Raw genomic sequence first — 18,570 nt, 5'->3', positions numbered from 1 at the left:
TTCCATCTGTCTTCCCTTCCTTCCTTCCTTCCTTCCTTCCATCTGTCTTCTCTTCTCTTCCCTTCCTTCCTTCTGTCTTCTCTTCCCTTCCTTCCTTCCATCCTTACTTCCATCTGATTTTCCTTCCTTTCTTCCTTCTTTCCATCTGTCTTCCCTTCTTTCTTTCCTTCCATCTGTCTTCCCTTCTCTTCCTTACTTCCATCTGTCATCTCTTCTCTTTCTTTCTTTCTTTCTTTCTTTCTTCCTTCCTTCCTTCCTTCCTTCCTTCAATCTTTCCTTCCTGTATTCTCTTCCTTCTCATCCCTCTTTTCCACCATTTTCTGACATTTCATTGTCTAAATATTCAACAGTAATCGTTAGTTGCATTTTTTAAGGTAGTATTCTCCAGCGTTGAAGGTCTTTGAGAAGCAGAGAGCGTTTATATATCTATATTTTGGACACTGATATGTGAGTATTAACCCTTCTGAGCAGTCGGAGCCAGCGGTCGGAGCCAGCAGTCGGAGCCACTTTGCTTAAGGATCATCACAGACTCGTGTTTGGTCTTATTAGCATGGTGATCTGTGTCTCGGCTTAAATATAAATTCTCCTTTAACCTTCCTTCACCTTTTTCATTTGCATTTTCTGTTCATTATGGAAGTTGATTTAATAAGTGAAATCAATAATGGATCAGAGCTTTGACCTTTCTAGAAAACACCAGAAGAATCTTGATAGAAAAAAAACATTAGATAGAAAAAAACAGTAGTAGTGTTTTTTTTCTATCTTGTAGCTGTTAATAAAAACCTTCACTGATGCTGTTTTTGGTCCAATAATTTTGTTATAATTATGTGATTCATTTATCTTATTGAATACTTTTTAACTAAATCTTTTTCCTTTTAATCTATTATTATATTTTATTGTTTATTTATTTAATTCAAATTTTCATCTTGTTTTGATTTTGGTATTTTACTTGTATCTTATCTTCTGTCTTCTTATTTATATTTCAATTCATAAATCAGTTAAACTAGTTTTAAAAGCAGCATCAGGTTTGTTAAAATGTACATTTAGTATTTTTGTTGGTTTTATATCATTTGAAATGACATTTGCACCATTTTCTTTTTACCAAAAGTAAGACTGAATGCTCCTAAAAATGTCAAATTGTGTAACCACAAAAGGATGACAAATATTAAATATGTTATCCACCTAGAAAGAAAGGAGGGAAGAAAGAAAGAAAGCTGTAAACATCGTCGAAATATCTCGCAAGATTTCGACGATGTTTCCAGCGTTAGCAGTAGCGGCAGAGGAAAAGCCATCAGGTAAGTGTTTATTTTAATAAACTCCTGGTGTACTTATAAACTTTACAATGCACGGATTTATGAGTAAAGAGCCTATTAGTACTACTGTAGATGTTCTGTCCTCAATAAGTGTTCATGTCCACATGAACGTATACTCAGCTACACAGACAGCTAAACACTCTCCTAACCAAACTCCAAGGAACAGGCCTATGTGTTCATTTAGGCAGTTTAATCAGGATAAAGTGTGAAACTGTAGACAAAACACATATACACACATGAAAATGTTGCATCAGTATAATATAACATAGCCAAGCCCAATATTCACTAAAACATCAACATATTATCTCTGTAGTCGATGATTCTGCAAATAAAAACATACAGAAATTAAGCAGGAGTGTGTTCTCAGAACCAACACTATCATAAAAAATATGTGGTTAATAAAAAAAGTCTATTATTAAATAATAAAAGAATTGTATATTGTATTTAATAATAAATGTTTTTGATAATAGTTGTAAATTGTACATAAATTTCTAATAATCTGTTAATAGTTATTTCTTAGTGCAGAGATGTCGTGGTAACTGACTCTTCTCATTCATTAGCACATTAATATTATAATTATTATTATTAGCCTACTACAAAAGAAAATACCTTTTTATATATTGTTACTCATGTGGGAAAATGACAAAAGAGCCTTTGCAATAATGTAAAAGGAAAAATCCAGCTGTAATAAATATAACTATCTTGTACTCCAAAATGATTTCACACAACAAAATAACGTATTAGAAAACATTATTAACTACCGTCCACTGTGTGACATCGTTGAACCAGTGAATCTGTGTTCACCACGAAAGAGCATCAAACTAAATATATTTTATACATTATCCATATTGGAAAATGATAGTTATGTTTGTAATAAAATAGTAGTAAATATAATAACTACCTCATCACACCAAAATGACAGTTATATCTCACACACGTTAATGTTTTCTAGACAACAAAAAAAACATATTTAATGCACTATTATAAATTCAGATAAATGACTATTATTATAAGGATAAAATAAATGATTTATAGATTAGAAAACATTATTAACTACTGCCCAGTGCGTGATGTTGTTGAACCAGGGAAGCTGTGTGTCCAGAATGAAAGAGGATCCTCATTGCCTTTACACTGGCACTGTTCCCGTGGTGACAGGGACACGTTAATTTTACATATTACGTGCTGCCATCACGGAATTACGTGATCAGAGCTCGTGCCCCTGTCATGTATTTACTAGCAGGTTGTGAGCCTGAGCAGCTGTCTATCAACACGATAGATAACCAACCAAGCGTGAGAGTTGTCAATCCTCATAATATCCTACTGCATAAAGATCTAAAATGCTAATAGAATTAATAATATTCCTGACCTCCAAATAGCTTAAAGTCTGTGTAAAGTAAATGTAAATGTTTTCTGAGTTTGACATACAACAGAAAAGTGTGTTGTTAACCACAAAGTTGTGTAAAAGGCAGCCACTTTCTCTGCTACCAAACACTGTGGGCGTTGTCACCACCTCTACCAGAAACATGGACGCTACTGAGAGCTTTCTGCTGCTAACTCAGCTGCTACTGTAACTCAGCAGCTAACTCAGCTAACTGGCTAACTGTAGACTGTAGTAGTAGTAGTGCTAACTCAGCTAAGTGGCTAACTGTAGACTGTAGTAGTAGTAGTGCTAACTCTGCTAAGTGGCTAACTGTAGACTGTAGTAGTAGTAGTGCTAACTCAGCTAACTGGCTAACTGTAGTAGTAGTAGTGCTAACTCTGCTAAGTGGCTAACTGTAGACTGTAGTAGTAGTAGTGCTAACTCAGCTAAGTGGCTAACTGTAGACTGTAGTAGTAGTAGTGCTAACTCTGCTAAGTGGCTAACTGTAGACTGTAGTAGTAGTAGTGCTAACTCAGCTAACTGGCTAACTGTAGTAGTAGTAGTGCTAACTCTGCTAAGTGGCTAACTGTAGACTGTAGTAGTAGTAGTGCTAACTCAGCTAACTGGCTAACTGTAGACTGTAGTAGTAGTAGTGCTAACTCAGCTAACTGGCTAACTGTAGACTGTAGTAGTAGTAGTGTGAGCTGAATGTATTTCTACCTCTACAGCAGCAGGGGCGGGTTTATGCTAATCACTAAATCCTGAACACAGAAATGTTGAAACACAGTTTGTGAAGCCTAGCTCCACAATTCAAATCTAAATGGTTGAAATGCTTTTTACACCTTTTTTAGAAATACATTTATGACCTATTTAATGTGTTTAGAAGAAAATGTCTGAATTCACTTTACACAGTCTTTAAATGACTATTAAAATAAGGAGAAATTAAATGTTTTATAGATTTGAAAACAGTATTATCTACCACCCAATGCATGACGTTGCTGAACTTGGGAATCTGTGTGTCCACCATGAAAGAGGACCCTCACACTGGTACTGTTTCCGTGGTGACAGGGACACGTTAATTTTACACATTACGTGCTGCCACCACGAAATTACGTGATAAGAAGTCGTGCCTCAGGTGACAGTTACTGAGAAGAGACACTTCTCTGAAGCTAAAGCTGTGGACGACACACACAGAAATACATTTTCTACTGTTTCTATGTTTTAATTCAGGCCACATGTGACACTTTATTTTCCCTTTACCTGGAAGAGGCAGAGGACAGCTGCCAAAAATAAAATATGCACATATAATAACCACTTTAAGTGCAGTTTGAGCTGCATTTATTGTATGAAAGGTAGACACATAGTTATATTATCATTACTGAGACATATAATGTGAAAAACATTCTTCAAACTTTCATCAATTAGACTAAAGTACAACATATTGAATACTGCTCTTATTCCTGTATTTATTACTGCCATTTTATATATTTTTTTGTTTTGTTTGTTTCTCATCTGTCTGTTATTTTATTTTATTGTTTGCTGCTGTTTTTATGTATTAACAGCCACTGGGCAACACAATGTCATTGTACTGTTGTGTAATGACAATAAAAGCTTTGAACTGAATTGAACTTAAAATAAAAATGCAGAGAAAAAAAACCCTCAATATTTTTCAGTCAATATATATTTTATTTTTTATTTTATTTATTTACATTAATAGTTTATTATTTACATGAATAGTTTATATTATAGTTTATGTTTATATATATATAACATTTAAAATCTATTTACATTTACATTATTATTTTTTTTTACATTAAATCCTTTTTTCCAATTACTATTAGCATTATTTTCTATTTTTCTAGGGCTAGGGGGGTTTGGAAAGGAGAGAGCGTTACATGTCACTCCATCTCACTCTTCTCTCTCTCTCCTTTTCTCTTTTCTCTCTCTCCTTCCTCTCCTTCATTTCCCTTTTCTCTCTCTCCTTCCTGTCCTTCTTTTCTCTTTTCTCTCTCTTCTTCCTATCCTTCTCTTCTCTTTTCTCTCTCTTCTTCTGGTCCTTCTTTTCTCTTTTCTCTCTCTCCGTCCTGTCCTTCTGGTCTTGTTTTAATCTCTTCTTCTGGTCCTTCTGGTCTTGTTTTAATCTCTTCTTCTGGTCCTTCTGGTCTTGTTTTAATCTCTTCTTCTGGTCCTTCTGCTCTTGTTTAAAGTTCACCTTCTGGTCCTCCTGCTCTTGTTTTAACCTCTTCTTCTGGTCCTTCTGCTCTTGTTTTAATCTCTCCTTCTCCACCTTCTCACGGTCTTTTTTCCCCATCTTTTCGTTTTTCTCTCCTTCCTTCCGTTCTCTCTTTAACTGTTTTTTGTCCTTACCCTCGTCTTCTTTCTCCTTCTTCTCTCGCTCTTCCCTCTCTGCTTGTCTCAGCGCCCTCAATTCCTTCCTCCTCTTCATTGCCGCCTCTTGGCTTTTCTTGAACAGCTAATTAAAAGAACAAAAACATACAATTCATTATTTACTATGTCAAAAGGTTAAATGTCAAACAAACAAACAAACAGGTTATTATTCAAATCAAAATGTTCAGCTGACGTGACATACCTCTAGGTCAGTGTTTTCTTTTGTCAGGAGCTCTATCTTCTCTTCCAATTGCTCGACTTTAAGATGCAACTGCTCCTCTACTCTGCAGTGATCGTCCAGCTGATCTTGACATTTTGTTTTCCACTTTTCCAGCTTGGTCAAAAACGCCTCCATAACTTCCACTTTCTTTTTCAAGTGAAAGTTTTCTTCACTGACCTCTTTTGCCTTGACTTCCAGGTCAGTGATGACGTTCTCCTTCTCGAGAAGCCGGCTTTGCCACTCTGTATTCAGGTCACTCACCTGCTGGTCATAGCTGGTTTTCAGCTCTGTGACCTTGTCCTCACAGCTCTTGGAAACTTTCTCGTTTTCCCTTCTCAGGTCCTCTTCCTGGTCTTTCGTCTTATCCAGGAGTTCTTGCTTTATGGAGCGGACCTCATCCTCCTTTTCCTGCACTTGTCGGGACATCTCACAACGCAGTTCATAGAGCTCCCTTTTCAGTTTTAGTTCTTCTACGACCTTATCAAGTTCTGTACTGGTCTGAAGAACGTCTTCGGCCAAAATGCGACGGTGTTCAGAAAGAAGTTTCTTTCTTTCGTTCTCCCAGCTTTGCTCTTTGCTGGCCATCTGCTGTTTCAGAGCAGCATTTTCTGTGGCCAGTTTCTGGATGTCAGCTTGGGAGCTCAGAAAGGCTCGTCGCAGGTACTGCAGCTCACTTTGTCCAAAAATCTGAAAGACAGAAATGTACACAGGTAAGACTACTGTCCTTTCCTAACTTTGCACACTAAAAGACTTATTGATACAGTAGAATGTTAGCTATTTCCAATATATTTTCATTTAAACAATAATAGCTAACAGGATTTGAGAAATGACTTTACAATCGAGTTTTTGTTACATTAACCTTGAATGATAATCATTATTGTCAAAACAGTACATGTAGTGCACAGCATTTGTACACTCAACAGCCACTTCATTAGGTACACCTGTGCAACCTAATGCAATACAAGTAGAATTTATGGCAGAGCTGTTGCATTACATTGTCACACAGGTGTACCAAATGAAGTGGCTGTATATGAAGCCTTTCTCACTGCTTTAAAGTCTTCATATTTTATCATAAACCTTCCCAACTACAAGTTCATCATTTTAATGCAACAAGATTTATCACTCAGAGCATTAAATGCACGTCAGCAGCGACTGCATAACGTTATTAGAATATCATACTACCACTGTGGTTTGTTTACTGAGAATCCCTCATTTAGAAAAGTATTCACAATGAAGTCATCTGAGTAAAAAACTGAGACAACTGAATAAAAAATGTCAGTTGGGTTAAAGGTAAAATTACTGTCATATTCTTACCAGATCACTTGGGGTGTTGATGTTCTCCATTGCAATTTAACACAGATAGTGTAGCAGTGCTGAATTTGTAGTGTTAGTTTTCGTAGTACTCGTACTGAAGTTTCTCAGTCGCTCTGGTTCACTGTTGGATTCCAGGGTGAAAAACTGGCTGACTTTGGTCCTATTTCAAAACTTTCTCGATGACATCATAAAGCTTCAAAGCGTGATGTCAAATTAGATTTTTTGTCTTGATGACATCACTCTTCCTGATGACACCGCACATCAGACAAGATTCCATAATTTAATAAAATTAACTGAATGTTTTTATTTGAAAAAAATTAACAAAAAATGTAAAAAAAAAAAAAAAAAAAAAATACAGCTGCAGAACAGCTCAATGTGGTGTTTTGTATTACAATGGAGTATTAATGACATAGTGAGGGGGAACATTTTTAAAATTACAACTTTTTTTTTAAACTATCATGACTCCTTTTTCAAAACATATCAACGCTATTCTTGAAACCTCAGTTTACCCAGGCGGGGAGTTCCTGTCCTCTGAAAAGAAGCCAATGCGGAAGTAACTTAGAGCTGCATTCTATCAAAAGGCCACCAGGGGGCGATCGTCTCTATACAAGTCAATGGAGAATTCACCAACTTCTCACTTGATTTCTAACCTCAGTAAACATTTTCAAAATGTGTTTATGGTCTCAATCGCTAGTTTAAAGCCTTCTTCAATGCAGTATGATGTTCATTTGTGAAATGTTAGCCTCCCTGATTTTATATGTGACGATAAAGCAGGCTACGTGGCTACGTTGTGATTGACAGGTTGATTGACCAATGTCCTTGAGATCCAGCCCTCGCAACCAATCGCAGCCTCCCCGCTGCGCCGTTGGTCCCGTCCATACTTCCGTCCATGACTCCGCCTCATGCCCATATAAGTAGAATCCGTGTTTTTATTTTTCCCAGCATGCACCTGACATTTTCAAGATGGCGCTGCCTAGATTCGATACTATTGGCTTCCGAGCAGCAGTCCACAAACCAATGGGTGACGTCACGGATGTTACGTCCATTTCTTTTATACAGTCTATGAGTTTACCCTGCTTCTTTACTATTCAAAACGATGTCACAGCATGTTGTCAAATGTTTGAGGGGGGCATATGACCTGAATGTGAAAAACATTCTTCAAACTTTCATCAATTAGACTAAAGTACAACATATTGAATACTGCTCTTATTCCTGTATTTATTACTGCCATTTTATATATTTTTTTGTTTTGTTTGTTTCTCATCTGTCTGTTATTTTATTTTATTGTTTGCTGCTGTTTTTATGTATTAACAGCCACTGGGCAACACAATGTCATTGTACTGCTGTGTAATGACAATAAAAGCATTGAACTGAATTGAACTTAAAATAAAAATGCAGAGAAAAAAAACCCTCAATATTTTTCAGTCAATATATATTTTATTTTTTATTTTATTTATTTACATTAATAGTTTATTATTTACATGAATAGTTTATATTATAGTTTATGTTTATATATATATAAAATTTAAAATCTATTTACATTTACATTATTTTTTTTACATTAAATCCTTTTTTCTAATTACTATTAGCATTATTTTCTATTTTTCTAGGGCTAGGGGGTTTGGAAAGGAGAGAGCGTTACATGTCACTCCATCTCACTCTTCTCTCTCTCTCCTTTTCTCTTTTCTCTCTCTCCTTCCTCTCCTTCATTTCCCTTTTCTCTCTCTCCTTCCTGTCCTTCTTTTCTCTTTTCTCTCTCTTCTTCCTATCCTTCTCTTCTCTTTTCTCTCTCTTCTTCTGGTCCTTCTTTTCTCTTTTCTCTCTCTCCTTCCTGTCCTTCTGGTCTTGTTTTAATCTCTTCTTCTGGTCCTTCTGGTCTTGTTTTAATCTCTTCTTCTGGTCCTTCTGCTCTTGTTTAAAGTTCACCTTCTGGTCCTCCTGCTCTTGTTTTAACCTCTTCTTCTGGTCCTTCTGCTCTTGTTTTAATCTCTCCTTCTCCACCTTCTCACGGTCTTTTTTCCCCATCTTTTCGTTTTTCTCTCCTTCCTTCCGCTCTCTCTTTAACTGTTTTTTGTCCTTACCCTCGTCTTCTTTCTCCTTCTTCTCTCGCTCTTCCCTCTCTGCTTGTCTCAGCGCCCTCAATTCCTTCCTCCTCTTCATTGCCGCCTCTTGGCTTTTCTTGAACAGCTAATTAAAAGAACAAAAACATACAATTCATTATTTACTATGTCAAAAGGTTAAATGTCAAACAAACAAACAAACAAACAGGTTATTATTCAAATCAAAATGTTCAGCTGACGTGACATACCTCTAGGTCAGTGTTTTCTTTTGTCAGGAGCTCTATCTTCTCTTCCAATTGCTCTACTTTAAGATGCAACTGCTCCTCTACTCTGCAGTGATCGTCCAGCTGATCTTGACATTTTGTTTTCCACTTTTCCAGCTTGGTCAAAAACGCCTCCATAACTTCCACTTTCTTTTTCAAGTGAAAGTTTTCTTCACTGACCTCTTTTGCTTTGACTTCCAGGTCAGTGATGACGTTCTCCTTCTCGAGAAGCCGGCGTTGCCACTCTGTATTCAGGTCACTCACCTGCTGGTCGTAGGTGGTTTTCAGCTCTGTGACCTTGTCCTCACAGCTCTTGGAGACTTTCTCGTTTTCCCTTCTCAGGTCCTCTTCCTGGTCTTTCGTCTTATCCAGGAGTTCTTGCTTTATGGAGCGGACCTCATCCTCCTTTTCCTGCACTTGTCGGGACATCTCACAACGCAGTTCGTAGAGCTCCCTTTTCAGTTTTAGTTCTTCTACGACCTTATCAAGTTCCGTACTGGTCTGAAGAACGTCTTCGGCCAAAATGCGACGGTGTTCAGAAAGAAGTTTCTTTCTTTCGTTCTCCCAACTTTGCTCTTTGCTGGCCATCTGCTGTTTCAGAGCAGCATTTTCTGTGGCCAGTTTCTGGATGTCAGCTTGGGAGCTCAGAAAGGCTCGTCGCAGGTACTGCAGCTCACTTTGTCCAAAAATCTGAAAGACAGAAATGTACACAGGTAAGACTACTGTCCTTTCCTAACTTTGCACACTAAAAGACTTATTGATACAGTAGAATGTTAGCTATTTCCAATATATTTTCATTTAAACAATAATAGCTAACAGGATTTGAGAAATGACTTTACAATCGAATTTTTGTTACATTAACTTTGAATGATAATCATTATTGTCAAAACAGTACATGTAGTGCACAGCATTTGTACACTCAACAGCCACTTCACTAGGTACACCTGTGCAACCTAATGCAATACAAGTAGAATTTATGGCAGAGCTGTTGCATTACATTGTCACACAGGTGTACCAAATGAAGTGGCTGTATATGAAGCCTTTCTCACTGCTTTAAAGTCTTCATATTTTATCATAAACCTTCCCAACTACAAGTTCCTCATTTTAATGCAACAAGATTTATCAATCAGAGCATTAAATGCACGTCAGCAGCGACTGCATAACGTTATTAGAATATCATACTACCACTGTGGTTTGTTTACTGAGAATCCCTCATTTAGAAAAGTATTCACAATGAAGTCATCTGAGTAAAAAACTGAGACAACTGAATAAAAAATGTCAGTTGGGTTAAAGGTAAAATTACTGTCATATTCTTACCAGATCACTTGGGGTGTTGATGTTCTCCATTGCAATTTAACACAGATAGTGTAGCAGTGCTGAATTTGTAGTGTTAGTTTTCGTAGTACTCGTACTGAAGTTTCTCAGTCGCTCTGGTTCACTGTTGGATTCCAGGGTGAAAAACTGGCTGACTTTGGTCCTATTTCAAAACTTTTTCGATGACATCATAAAGCTTCAAAGCGTGATGTCAAATTAGATTTTTTGTCTTGATGACATCACTCTTCCTTATGACATCACTCTTCCTGATGACACCGCACATCAGACAAGATTCCATAATTTAATAAAATTAACTGCATGTTTTTATTTGAAAAAAATTAACAAAAAATATCAATATCAAAACATATCAACTCTATTCATGAAACCTCAGTTTACCCAGGCGGGGAGTTCCTGTCCTCTGAAAAGAAGCCAATGCGGAAGTAACTTAGAGCTGCATTCTATCAAAAGGCCACCAGGGGGCGACCGTCTCTATACAAGTCAATGGAGAATTCACCAACTTCTCACTTGATTTCTAACCTCAGTAAACGTTTTCAAAATGTGTTTATGGTCTCAATCGCTAGTTTAAAGCCTTCTTCAATGCAGTATGATGTTCATTTGTGAAATGTTAGCCTCCCTGATTTTATATGTGACGATAAAGCAGGCTACGTGGCTACGTTGTGATTGACAGGTTGATTGACCAATGTCCTTGAGATCCAGCCCTCGCAACCAATCGCAGCCTCCCCGCTGCGCCGTTGGTCCCGTCCATACTTCCGTCCATGACTCCGCCTCATGCCCATATAAGTAGAATCCGTGTTTTTATTTTTCCCAGCATGCACCTGACATTTTCAAGATGGCGCTGCCTAGATTCGATACTATTGGCTTCTGAGCAGCAGTCCACAAACCAATGGGTGACGTCACGGATGTTACGTCCATTTCTTTTATACAGTCTATGAGTTTACCCTGCTTCTTTACTATTCAAAACGATGTCACAGCATGTTGTCAAATGTTTGAGGGGGGCATATGACCTGAATGTGAAAAACATTCTTCAAACTTTCATCAATTAGACTAAAGTACAACATATTGAATACTGCTCTTATTCCTGTATTTATTACTGCCATTTTATATATTTTTTTGTTTTGTTTGTTTCTCATCTGTCTGTTATTTTATTTTATTGTTTGCTGCTGTTTTTATGTATTAACAGCCACTGGGCAACACAATGTCATTGTACTGTTGTGTAATGACAATAAAAGCATTGAACTGAATTGAACTTAAAATAAAAATGCAGAGAAAAAAAACCCTCAATATTTTTCAGTCAATATATATTTTATTTTTTATTTTATTTATTTACATTAATAGTTTATTATTTACATGAATAGTTTATATTATAGTTTATGTTTATATATATATAAAATTTAAAATCTATTTACATTTACATTATTATTTTTTTTTACATTAAATCCTTTTTTCTAATTACTATTAGCATTATTTTCTATTTTTCTAGGGCTAGGGGGTTTGGAAAGGAGAGAGCGTTACATGTCACTCCATCTCACTCTTCTCTCTCTCTCCTTTTCTCTTTTCTCTCTCTCCTTCCTGTCCTTCATTTCCCTTTTCTCTCTCTCCTTCCTGTCCTTCTTTTCTCTTTTCTCTCTCTTCTTCCTATCCTTCTCTTCTCTTTTCTCTCTCTTCTTCTGGTCCTTCTTTTCTCTTTTCTCTCTCTCCTTCCTGTCCTTCTGGTCTTGTTTTAATCTCTTCTTCTGGTCCTTCTGCTCTTGTTTTAATCTCTTCTTCTGGTCCTTCTGCTCTTGTTTAAAGTTCACCTTCTGGTCCTCCTGCTCTTGTTTTAACCTCTTCTTCTGGTCCTTCTGCTCTTGTTTTAATCTCTCCTTCTCCACCTTCTCACGGTCTTTTTTCCCCATCTTTTCGTTTTTCTCTCCTTCCCCCCGTTCTCTCTTTAACTGTTTTTTGTCCTTACCCTCGTCTTCTTTCTCCTTCTTCTCTCGCTCTTCCCTCTCTGCTTGTCTCAGCGCCCTCAATTCCTTCCTCCTCTTCATTGCCGCCTCTTGGCTTTTCTTGAACAGCTAATTAAAAGAACAAAAACATACAATTCATTATTTACTATGTCAAAAGGTTAAATGTCAAACAAACAAACAAACAGGTTATTATTCAAATCAAAATGTTCAGCTGACGTGACATACCTCTAGGTCAGTGTTTTCTTTTGTCAGGAGCTCTATCTTCTCTTCCAATTGCTCGACTTTAAGATGCAACTGCTCCTCTACTCTGCAGTGATCGTCCAGCTGATCTTGACATTTTGTTTTCCACTTTTCCAGCTTGGTCAAAAACGCCTCCATAACTTCCACTTTCTTTTTCAAGTGAAGGTTTTCTTCACTGACCTCTTTTGCTTTGACCTCCAGGTCAGTGATGACGTTCTCCTTCTCGAGAAGCCGGCTTTGCCACTCTGTATTCAGGTCACTCACCTGCTGGTCATAGCTGGTTTTCAGCTCTGTGACCTTGTCCTCACAGCTCTTGGAAACTTTCTCGTTTTCCCTTCTCAGGTCCTCTTCCTGGTCTTTCGTCTTATCCAGGAGTTCTTGCTTTATGGAGCGGACCTCATCCTCCTTTTCCTGCACTTGTCGGGACATCTCACAACGCAGTTCATAGAGCTCCCTTTTCAGTTTTAGTTCTTCTACGACCTTATCAAGTTCCGTACTGGTCTGAAGAACGTCTTCGGCCAAAATGCGACGGTGTTCAGAAAGAAGTTTCTTTCTTTCGTTCTCCCAGCTTTGCTCTTTGCTGGCCATCTGCTGTTTCAGAGCAGCATTTTCTGTGGCCAGTTTCTGGATGTCAGCTTGGGAGCTCAGAAAGGCTCGTCGCAGGTACTGCAGCTCACTTTGTCCAAAAATCTGAAAGACAGAAATGTACACAGGTAAGACTACTGTCCTTTCCTAACTTTGCACACTAAAAGACTTATTGATACAGTAGAATGTTAGCTATTTCCAATATATTTTCATTTAAACAATAATAGCTAACAGGATTTGAGAAATGACTTTACAATCGAATTTTTGTTACATTAACTTTGAATGATAATCATTATTGTCAAAACAGTACATGTAGTGCACAGCATTTGTACACTCAACAGCCACTTCATTAGGTACACCTGTGCAACCTAATGCAATACAAGTAGAATTTATGGCAGAGCTGTTGCATTACATTGTCACACAGGTGTACCAAATGAAGTGGCTGTATATGAAGCCTTTCTCACTGCTTTAAAGTCTTCATATTTTATCATAAACCTTCCCAACTACAAGTTCCTCATTTTAATGCAACAAGATTTATCAATCAGAGCATTAAATGCACGTCAGCAGCGACTGCATAACGTTATTAGAATATCATACTACCACTGTGGTTTGTTTACTGAGAATCCCTCATTTAGAAAAGTATTCACAATGAAGTCATCTGAGTAAAAAACTGAGACAACTGAATAAAAAATGTCAGTTGGGTTAAAGGTAAAATTACTGTCATATTCTTACCAGATCACTTGGGGTGTTGATGTTCTCCATTGCAATTTAACACAGATAGTGTAGCAGTGCTGAATTTGTAGTGTTAGTTTTCGTAGTACTCGTACTGAAGTTTCTCAGTCGCTCTGGTTCACTGTTGGATTCCAGGGTGAAAAACTGGCTGACTTTGGTCCTATTTCAAAACTTTTTCGATGACATCATAAAGCTTCAAAGCGTGATGTCAAATTAGATTTTTTGTCTTGATGACATCACTCTTCCTTATGACATCACTCTTCCTGATGACACCGCACATCAGACAAGATTCCATAATTTAATAAAATTAACTGCATGTTTTTATTTGAAAAAAATTAACAAAAAATATCAATATCAAAACATATCAACTCTATTCATGAAACCTCAGTTTACCCAGGCGGGGAGTTCCTGTCCTCTGAAAAGAAGCCAATGCGGAAGTAACTTAGAGCTGCATTCTATCAAAAGGCCACCAGGGGGCGACCGTCTCTATACAAGTCAATGGAGAATTCACCAACTTCTCACTTGATTTCTAACCTCAGTAAACGTTTTCAAAATGTGTTTATGGTCTCAATCGCTAGTTTAAAGCCTTCTTCAATGCAGTATGATGTTCATTTGTGAAATGTTAGCCTCCCTGATTTTATATGTGACGATAAAGCAGGCTACGTGGCTACGTTGTGATTGACAGGTTGATTGACCAATGTCCTTGAGATCCAGCCCTCGCAACCAATCGCAGCCTCCCCGCTGCGCCGTTGGTCCCGTCCATACTTCCGTCCATGACTCCGCCTCATGCCCATATAAGTAGAATCCGTGTTTTTATTTTTCCCAGCATGCACCTGACATTTTCAAGATGGCGCTGCCTAGATTCGATACTATTGGCTTCTGAGCAGCAGTCCACAAACCAATGGGTGACGTCACGGATGTTACGTCCATTTCTTTTATACAGTCTATGAGTTTACCCTGCTTCTTTACTATTCAAAACGATGTCACAGCATGTTGTCAAATGTTTGAGGGGGGCATATGACCTGAATGTGAAAAACATTCTTCAAACTTTCATCAATTAGACTAAAGTACAACATATTGAATACTGCTCTTATTCCTGTATTTATTACTGCCATTTTATATATTTTTTTGTTTTGTTTGTTTCTCATCTGTCTGTTATTTTATTTTATTGTTTGCTGCTGTTTTTATGTATTAACAGCCACTGGGCAACACAATGTCATTGTACTGTTGTGTAATGACAATAAAAGCATTGAACTGAATTGAACTTAAAATAAAAATGCAGAGAAAAAAAACCCTCAATATTTTTCAGTCAATATATATTTTATTTTTTATTTTATTTATTTACATTAATAGTTTATTATTTACATGAATAGTTTATATTATAGTTTATGTTTATATATATATAAAATTTAAAATCTATTTACATTTACATTATTATTTTTTTTTACATTAAATCCTTTTTTCTAATTACTATTAGCATTATTTTCTATTTTTCTAGGGCTAGGGGGTTTGGAAAGGAGAGAGCGTTACATGTCACTCCATCTCACTCTTCTCTCTCTCTCCTTTTCTCTTTTCTCTCTCTCCTTCCTGTCCTTCATTTCCCTTTTCTCTCTCTCCTTCCTGTCCTTCTTTTCTCTTTTCTCTCTCTTCTTCCTATCCTTCTCTTCTCTTTTCTCTCTCTTCTTCTGGTCCTTCTTTTCTCTTTTCTCTCTCTCCTTCCTGTCCTTCTGGTCTTGTTTTAATCTCTTCTTCTGGTCCTTCTGCTCTTGTTTTAATCTCTTCTTCTGGTCCTTCTGCTCTTGTTTAAAGTTCACCTTCTGGTCCTCCTGCTCTTGTTTTAACCTCTTCTTCTGGTCCTTCTGCTCTTGTTTTAATCTCTCCTTCTCCACCTTCTCACGGTCTTTTTTCCCCATCTTTTCGTTTTTCTCTCCTTCCCCCCGTTCTCTCTTTAACTGTTTTTTGTCCTTACCCTCGTCTTCTTTCTCCTTCTTCTCTCGCTCTTCCCTCTCTGCTTGTCTCAGCGCCCTCAATTCCTTCCTCCTCTTCATTGCCGCCTCTTGGCTTTTCTTGAACAGCTAATTAAAAGAACAAAAACATACAATTCATTATTTACTATGTCAAAAGGTTAAATGTCAAACAAACAAACAAACAGGTTATTATTCAAATCAAAATGTTCAGCTGACGTGACATACCTCTAGGTCAGTGTTTTCTTTTGTCAGGAGCTCTATCTTCTCTTCCAATTGCTCGACTTTAAGATGCAACTGCTCCTCTACTCTGCAGTGATCGTCCAGCTGATCTTGACATTTTGTTTTCCACTTTTCCAGCTTGGTCAAAAACGCCTCCATAACTTCCACTTTCTTTTTCAAGTGAAGGTTTTCTTCACTGACCTCTTTTGCTTTGACCTCCAGGTCAGTGATGACGTTCTCCTTCTCGAGAAGCCGGCTTTGCCACTCTGTATTCAGGTCACTCACCTGCTGGTCATAGGTGGTTTTCAGCTCTGTGACCTTGTCCTCACAGCTCTTGGAAACTTTCTCGTTTTCCCTTCTCAGGTCCTCTTCCTGGTCTTTCGTCTTATCCAGGAGTTCTTGCTTTATGGAGCGGACCTCATCCTCCTTTTCCTGCACTTGTCGGGACATCTCACAACGCAGTTCATAGAGCTCCCTTTTCAGTTTTAGTTCTTCTACGACCTTATCAAGTTCCGTACTGGTCTGAAGAACGTCTTCGGCCAAAATGCGACGGTGTTCAGAAAGAAGTTTCTTTCTTTCGTTCTCCCAGCTTTGCTCTTTGCTGGCCATCTGCTGTTTCAGAGCAGCATTTTCTGTGGCCAGTTTCTGGATGTCAGCTTGGGAGCTCAGAAAGGCTCGTCGCAGGTACTGCAGCTCACTTTGTCCAAAAATCTGAAAGACAGAAATGTACACAGGTAAGACTACTGTCCTTTCCTAACTTTGCACACTAAAAGACTTATTGATACAGTAGAATGTTAGCTATTTCCAATATATTTTCATTTAAACAATAATAGCTAACAGGATTTGAGAAATGACTTTACAATCGAATTTTTGTTACATTAACTTTGAATGATAATCATTATTGTCAAAACAGTACATGTAGTGCACAGCATTTGTACACTCAACAGCCACTTCATTAGGTACACCTGTGCAACCTAATGCAATACAAGTAGAATTTATGGCAGAGCTGTTGCATTACATTGTCACACAGGTGTACCAAATGAAGTGGCTGTATATGAAGCCTTTCTCACTGCTTTAAAGTCTTCATATTTTATCATAAACCTTCCCAACTACAAGTTCATCATTTTAATGCAACAAGATTTATCAATCAGAGCATTAAATGCACGTCAGCAGCGACTGCATAACGTTATTAGAATATCATACTACCACTGTGGTTTGTTTACTGAGAATCCCTCATTTAGAAAAGTATTCACAATGAAGTCATCTGAGTAAAAAACTGAGACAACTGAATAAAAAATGTCAGTTGGGTTAAAGGTAAAATTACTGTCATATTCTTACCAGATCACTTGGGGTGTTGATGTTCTCCATTGCAATTTAACACAGATAGTGTAGCAGTGCTGAATTTGTAGTGTTAGTTTTCGTAGTACTCGTACTGAAGTTTCTCAGTCGCTCTGGTTCACTGTTGGATTCCAGGGTGAAAAACTGGCTGACTTTGGTCCTATTTCAAAACTTTCTCGATGACATCATAAAGCTTCAAAGCGTGATGTCAAATTAGATTTTTTGTCTTGATGACATCACTCTTCCTTATGACATCACTCTTCCTGATGACACCGCACATCAGACAAGATTCCATAATTTAATAAAATTAACTGAATGTTTTTATTTGAAAAAAATTAACAAAAAATGTAAAAAAAAAAAAAAAAAAACAGCTGCAGAACAGCTCAATGTGGTGTTTTGTATTACAATGGAGTATTAATGACATAGTGAGGGGGAACATTTTTAAAATTACAACTTTTTTTTTAAACTATCATGACTCCTTTTTCAAAACATATCAACTCTATTCTTGAAACCTCAGTTTACCCAGGCGGGGAGTTCCTGTCCTCTGAAAAGAAGCCAATGCGGAAGTAACTTAGAGCTGCATTCTATCAAAAGGCCACCAGGGGGCGACCGTCTCTATACAAGTCAATGGAGAATTCACCAACTTCTCACTTGATTTCTAACCTCAGTAAACGTTTTCAAAATGTGTTTATGGTCTCAATCGCTAGTTTAAAGCCTTCTTCAATGCAGTATGATGTTCATTTGTGAAATGTTAGCCTCCCTGATTTTATATTTGACGATAAAGCAGTCTACGTGGCTACGTTGTGATTGACAGGTTGATTGACCAATGTCCTTGAGATCCAGCCCTCGCAACCAATCGCAGCCTCCCCGCTCCGCCGTTGGTCCCGTCCATGGCTCCGCCTCATGCCCATATAAGTAGAATCCGTGTTTTTATTTTTCCCAGCATGCACCTGACATTTTCAAGATGGCGCTGCCTAGATTAGAAACTATTGGCTTCCGAGCAGCAGTCCACAAACCAATGGGTGACGTCACGGATGTTACGTCCATTTCTTTTATACAGTCTATGAGTTTACCCTGCTTCTTTACTATTCAAAACGATGTCACAGCATGTTGTCAAATGTTTGAGGGGGGCATATGACCTGAAATAAATCATATTCTATCAGACGATTTGTATGAATCTTTGGCTCATTTTATTTTATTTTTTTTAATATGTGAGACATTAACAAATATTCAGAATACAACTAATTCTAGGCTATTGAAATATGACAATTAAAACATGAATCAAACAAA

The 18,570-nt window shown here is 37.5% G+C and overlaps 1 protein-coding gene across 1 annotated transcript in view; it reads right to left on the bottom strand.

Moving 5' to 3' along the window:
- The window catches only part of LOC128374594 (golgin subfamily A member 6-like protein 25), a 30,108-nt gene extending 12,798 nt beyond the window's left edge, over positions 1 to 17,310 (bottom strand). Inside the window, exons 1-9 of the mRNA XM_053334839.1 lie at positions 17,281 to 17,310; positions 15,949 to 16,653; positions 15,571 to 15,831; positions 12,425 to 13,129; positions 12,047 to 12,307; positions 8,901 to 9,605; positions 8,519 to 8,779; positions 5,261 to 5,965; positions 4,883 to 5,143 (exon numbers count right to left, since the gene is read on the bottom strand). Coding sequence (XP_053190814.1) covers positions 4,883 to 5,143; positions 5,261 to 5,965; positions 8,519 to 8,779; positions 8,901 to 9,605; positions 12,047 to 12,307; positions 12,425 to 13,129; positions 15,571 to 15,831; positions 15,949 to 16,653; positions 17,281 to 17,310 — 3,894 coding nt within the window. The remainder of the gene's footprint in view (positions 1 to 4,882; positions 5,144 to 5,260; positions 5,966 to 8,518; positions 8,780 to 8,900; positions 9,606 to 12,046; positions 12,308 to 12,424; positions 13,130 to 15,570; positions 15,832 to 15,948; positions 16,654 to 17,280) is intronic.
- Positions 17,311 to 18,570: the final 1,260 nt, after the last annotated feature.

This window comes from Scomber japonicus, chromosome 15 (genome assembly GCF_027409825.1).
Source record: "Scomber japonicus isolate fScoJap1 chromosome 15, fScoJap1.pri, whole genome shotgun sequence".
In the NCBI taxonomy this organism is placed as follows: Eukaryota; Metazoa; Chordata; class Actinopteri; order Scombriformes; family Scombridae; genus Scomber; species Scomber japonicus.
This window is presented reverse-complemented; position numbering and strand designations above follow the sequence as displayed.